Here is a 5761-nt window from a genome sequence, read left to right on the forward strand (position 1 = left end):
TCTGGGTCCCGCATCAAACTCAGGGCCTCACACTTGCCAGGCAGGTGTTACACCACTGAACTACATCCCTGGCCCAGAAAGGTAAATGTTTTGAATCGATTCGGGACATAAGGTAGCCAGAAGCATGCAACTAATGACACTCACGGAAGAGGACTTCTGCTTTAGAAAGAGCAAAGAATGATGGGGTAAGTGTGGTGAGGATTTTGAGGGTGATGAATGGCAACGTCTTTTATGGTAATAAAAAATGTTAAACACAACACCTGCTGCTATCTCTTGATCAGACTGCACAAGACAGGATGAGTAAGAGACACTTACTGGGTTTTCCAGAGGACTAAGCGAGCTGGTAGGTGAGGCCCGGCGGCGTATGAAGTACACCCGAGATACTGTGTCCTGTGTACCAAGAAGCGAGCTGGACTGCGTCACGTGGGGCAGGCCTCGAGGTGGCTGGTTCTAGGGACCGCAGGTGCCGCAGGGGCTCCCCCGCCCTGGCCACAGACTCGGGGACGCGGTACACTCCCACTCGCGCTTTATTAAGTACGGAGGACTGGTAACAGCAGGTGGAGGGGCGAGGAGGCCCAGCCCCCACCCTCACATCACTGGCACACAGTAATAAATAAACAAATAGCTGGGAGTGGGCACGGAGGGTGGGGAGGTGGCACGGCAAACACTGGCTACACGGGGATCCCAAAGTCCCTTTCGGAGCAGTGGCTGCCAACCCTGGATGGGATGAGGGAGGGAGGGCTCTCAGCCCCAGCAGCCCCAGGGCCACTGAGTGAGCTGGGTCATAATCTCCCGGGAAGAGGTCTCCACACCCGGTGCCTTACGTATTGACTGAAATCAACCCTGGCTGATCTAATGGGACCTGGATTGTCAAGAGGCCACTGTCTCTCGGACTCCTGAAATTGTTCTTTCTAGGATCTAAGAGACCAGTGGTTCAGCATTACTTGATGTCCAGATAGGTCTACCCAGGACCTAGGACATGCAAGGGTCGTTGTTCCTTAGCTCCTCATTGGTCCATTCAGGATTTGGCCTCAGCGAGCCACTGCCACTTAGCCTCGAGTGGTCCACTCAAGACAGTAACAGTGTGTGGCCACCTCAACCTCCAAAAGGCCAAGAGGAAGCCAAAGGCCAGGACCCAGGGGTAGGCAGGACTCAGGAGTTCCCAGGGAGTGGAGGTGACCAAGGGCCCAGGCCAGGGGAAAATCTTCAGTTGGCATCAAGACTCATATTCAGGGAGGGGAGGTAACAAGGCAGGAAGAAGGGCCACCTGGCTGGGTCAGGCCAGGCTGAAACTCCAAGCTGCAGGGACAGCTTCTGGAACACAGAGCGCCCAGCCACTGCTGGGAGGGGGCACAAAGGTCTTCACACCTTCCTGCGTGGCAGCTCCACCAGGGCCCCCAAACCGGGGCGAACGAGACTCACGACCCATCACTTCCATCTACAGGACCGGGGAGTCGGGAGGCTGGGCTGTGGCTGCAGGTCAGGCGGGTTCAGTCCTCCAGCGCCCCCATCAAGTCTGCGACACTCTCCACGTAGTAATGTGGCACAAGGTCGTGCTGGCCGGCTGCCAGGTAGGCCTGGGCCTCCTCCAGGCGGGACACGCCCGTGAGTGTGAGCACAGTGGTCATGCCACAGCGGTGGCCGAAGAGGATGTCAGTCTCCAGGCGGTCGCCCACCATGAGCATGCGGGCGGGGTCCACACGGAAGTGCTCGGTGATGCACTCAAACATGTAGGGGCTGGGCTTGCCCACCACCAGGGCCTGACGCCCCGAGGCCGTCTCCACAGCTGCGGCCAGGCTCCCGGTGCCTGCAGGGAGGGGGAGAGGAAGATAGGAGAGTGGTCAGCAGAGAGGTGGCTGCAACAGCATCAGGGCCCAGAACCGGAATTCCAGGGCACCTAAGGCCTGGCTCTGAGTCTCAGGGTGGAAAGAAGAGGATGGACCCCTGCCGTCAGATCCCTGGTTTCAGAGTCCATCCCCACTGTCTTGGGCAGGCTGGTTAATCTCCAGTGCCTCAGTTTTCCCTTCTCCTGTGAAGACCTCTGAGGTACTTACCTGTACTGGGTACTGGAAGGACTCAAGGAGCCCCTGCAGGGGGCAGGCGCTGTCCTGTCTGAGGCCCTCAGCCTGACTCTGCCCTGGCAGCTGTGTGCCTTCGGGCGAGCCGCTCACCCACTTAGTCTCCCTGGGCTTGGCAAAATGGGGATTCAGCTAACACCTATCCTCAAAAGGGCACTCTGTCCGCGGTACCACAAAAAAGGGCGGGTACTCTGGGCATCAGATGGCCGGGGCTTTGAAAAGAGAAAAGCACTTAGCAGACAGTGGTTATTGCTACAGAGGCCGTGTCCCTGGCATCGGGAACTCGCACTGCCTTCTGGAATGCAACAGGGCACAGAAATATTTGCACCTCTGACCCAGTTGGTATCCGTGGCAAAAGTGATTGCAAGAAGAGAATTCCAACCAGACATAAAAAAGGTCCCGCTCAAGACAGTGCCCGCGTGTCTAACAGTGGGAGGACTGTTCGGAAAAGAACAGTTCTGTTCCAGCCCAGTACCGTTCTGCTGGAACAATAAATCCACTGTGCCCGTCCCATGGCAGAACATTCTGCCTTCACAATAATGTCACCGACCAAATGATAACGAGGAAGAATGCCATTTATTAATGGGCCATGGGCTGTGCTGGGCACTCACAGAAGCCCATTTTACAGATGAGAAAGCTGAGGCTCAGAAGCATGAAGCAATCTGCTCTGGGTTGCCTGTTAAAGGACCACAAACAGACCTGGATCCAAAGCTGGGCATGGTGGGACATGTCTATAATCCTAGCACTCAGAAAGCTGAGGCAGGAGAGTAGAGAATTTGAGGCTGGCCTGGACCACATGGTGACAGTCTCAGAAAGGAAAAAAAGCACTGAGATTGGGGGGGCACTGAGATTAGGGCAGTGTGTGACTCAGTCTTGGAAAGGCTTGGGAATGTGAACTTTCATTTTCAGAAATTTTGTGAGCTGGTTTGTTTGATTTTGAAAAAGTGTCTCATTTTGGTTGTTTTTGTTTTTTTCAGAGTGAGTTCTTACTATGTGGTTCAGACTGGCCTTGAACTATCAAACTCATGGCAATCCTCCTGCCTCAGCCTTCTCAGTGCTAGGATTACAGGATGTGCCACCACCCGACCTATAAATTTACAATTAAACAAAGGCGACAAATTCTCAGCACTCATTTCTTAATTCCTGTTCCACACTGCCCTGGAGGTCATTTACACCTGCAAGGGTGGAAATGCCTCCCAGCTCCTTATTCAGCGAGATCATGGCCACAGTAGGCAAGCAGACGTTTCTCAGCACACAACTGGCCAGACCCTAACACTCTGGTCCGCCGCTGCCTCCTCCTCCTCGCTCTTCCCCCACCTTTTTTTTTTTTATTTTTTGAGACAGGGTCTCACCATGTAGTTGAGACTGACCTGGAACTCACGATGTAGCACAGGCTGGTCTGAAACTCACAGCGATCCTCCTGCCTCAGCATCCCAAATTCTGAGATTACAGGCGTGTGCCACCACACCCGGCCACTCACTCTTCCTTTTCTCTGGTACTGGGGATTGAAATCAGGACTTTGCCCTTTTGAGGCAGGCACAGTGACACTGAGCTAAATCCCTGGCCCACCTCTCCCTCTCTTCACAGCCAATGATACTCTGCTTGTTAAACCAAAGGCACAGAAAAGGTGAGTGGGGACAGTGAGAATCCCTGTGGCCCCTGACTAGAAGGAAATAATTTCCCTATCACCACAGGGACTGGGCTCCAGCTGGCTCAGGGCAACTCTGCTGGAAAGCTCTCTGGGACATCCGCCCCAGAACCGTCTGCTGCACCCCTCACCAGGCACTAAGCAGCGAAGTCAAGGCCCTGCACACACTAGATAAGCACTCTTGCATGTATCAGCTAAACCCTGAGACTCCCCTTTCTTTTCACAAAACTTAATTTTAAGATATGGTTCCACCGAGTTGCCAAGGCTGGCCTCCAATTTACAATCCTCTGGCCTCAGCCTCCTAAATAGCTAAGATAACAGCCCTGCACTGTCATGTCTGGTTTTTGTTTTTGCTTTGTACCAAGGATCCAACCCCAGCTCTTTTTCACTTCTAGAGATAGTCTTGCAAAGCTGCTAAATTCCCCACGATGGGCTTAAACATGTGGTTCTCTGGCCTCAGCCTTCCAGAGTGCTGGGATTACAGGCCTATGTCACCAAGCCTGGCTGCACTGGTGTTTTGTTTTTGTCTAGGAACAGGGATTTAGCTCAGTGGCACTTTGACTGCCTCTCAAGTGCAAGGTCCTGAGTTTGATCCCCCGTACCAGGAGAAAAAAAAAAAAAAAAAAAAAAAAAAAACAACCCTGATGGTCTCCAATGAGTCATCCCAAAATGTTTTTCTCAGCTCCCCAGCTCTGTCAGCCCAGCAGGATGGAGCGGATCACTCTGTGGTCCCCAGGACTCATTTTCTTCATTCAGTTACAGTTCACCGAGGCCCACCTGCAAGCCAGGGCAGCCATGGCAGTAAAGGCACTTCCGGCAGCCCACGATCTCCCAGCTGAGCCCGAGACTGTGCATGGTACCCTGATATCCTGATGCCACGGTTCTAAGACGGACATTTCTACTTCCCAGCTCACATGGCTGCTGTGTGGCACAAGGTGAATACAGTTTAGGAGGGGAGGGAAAGCTGCGAGATTGGCACAGTTTGTTAATATTTTCACGTCACTGTTTCAAAACTGCGCTGAGTTGTGCACAGATGCGCCCATGCCTGCAGCACAGTATTCCTTAAGTGTCTGCCTTCCTCTCTGGGCTGTGGAGTGACCCACAGGGTAGTGGGCACAGCCAAGTGGGGACTGGGTCCACACAGGCCCCTCCCCAGCTCCTCACACCACAATTTTGATCCCCAGAGAACCTCTTGCCCCAGAGCCTTAACCTAAGCTTCGAGACCTTCAGGGAAAAGCTTGTTTCATAGAACAGACCTGACCAGAGCCTTCCCTTTGGGTTTAGGGGGAAACTGAGGTTGGTGTGGTCAACCGTGAGTAGGTCTAAAGCAGAGAGCCAGGACAGGCCCTGAGCTCTAGATCCCTTCCCTGCCACTGTGAACGCCGTGTCTGTGACTCCTCACCCGCGGTCACGCTGTCTGCACCTCCTCCAGGAAGCCTTCCCAGGCCCTCTTCATCCTTCACCATGCTCCACACCACGCCGCCCCCTCCGCCATGTGGCCGCAATGACTGACTGGGTGGGTGCCCGCACAGAACAGTGACAGGGATCCGGCTGTGTCCCCGCCCCCGACACTCATCACTGTTTGTTCTGCTGCCTCCTCCACTTTTATTTAACTTGAACCCTGCCTCCCCTGTGGGGCTGCCCAATAAATTATTTATTTTATGGTTTGAGACAAGGTCTCCCTGTGTGGTACAGGCTGGCTTTGAACTCACTATGTAGCCCAGGCTGGTCTCCAATTCGTATGGATGGATATTCCTGCCTCGGCCTCCCAAATGGTGAGATCACAGGCATAGGCCACTAAATCTGGCTCTCTCTCCTCTGCAGTAATTTGGAAATGAAGTAAGAACAGACGTCAAGGTGCTTCATGAAGCTCTCAATACAGCTCCCTACAACTCACACAGCTGGACACCCACAGTAGGCCACGCAGTCCTGTTCACTGTCCCCTTGGGGGCAGCGGGCTGGTGAGCGATCTCAGGCTCACTCAGCGGACGCACCTGCAGGTTATGTAATCCAAGCGCTCCCCCCCCCCCCCCCC

The 5761-nt window shown here is 54.0% G+C and overlaps 1 protein-coding gene across 1 annotated transcript in view; it reads right to left on the reverse strand.

Annotated features, from left to right (window-relative positions):
* Window positions 1–116: 116 nt before the first annotated feature.
* Pdxp (pyridoxal phosphatase) overlaps window positions 117–5761 on the reverse strand; it is a 6806-nt gene continuing 1161 nt past the window's right edge. Inside the window, exon 3 of the mRNA XM_010614072.3 lies at window positions 117–1807. Within this exon, the coding sequence (XP_010612374.1) occupies window positions 1491–1807 (317 nt within the window). The 3' untranslated portion in view covers window positions 117–1490. The remainder of the gene's footprint in view (window positions 1808–5761) is intronic.

Source organism: Fukomys damarensis, unplaced genomic scaffold, assembly GCF_012274545.1.
Source record: "Fukomys damarensis isolate Sample0158 unplaced genomic scaffold, DMR_v1.0_HiC HiC_scaffold_19, whole genome shotgun sequence".
Classification (NCBI taxonomy): domain Eukaryota; kingdom Metazoa; phylum Chordata; class Mammalia; order Rodentia; family Bathyergidae; genus Fukomys; species Fukomys damarensis.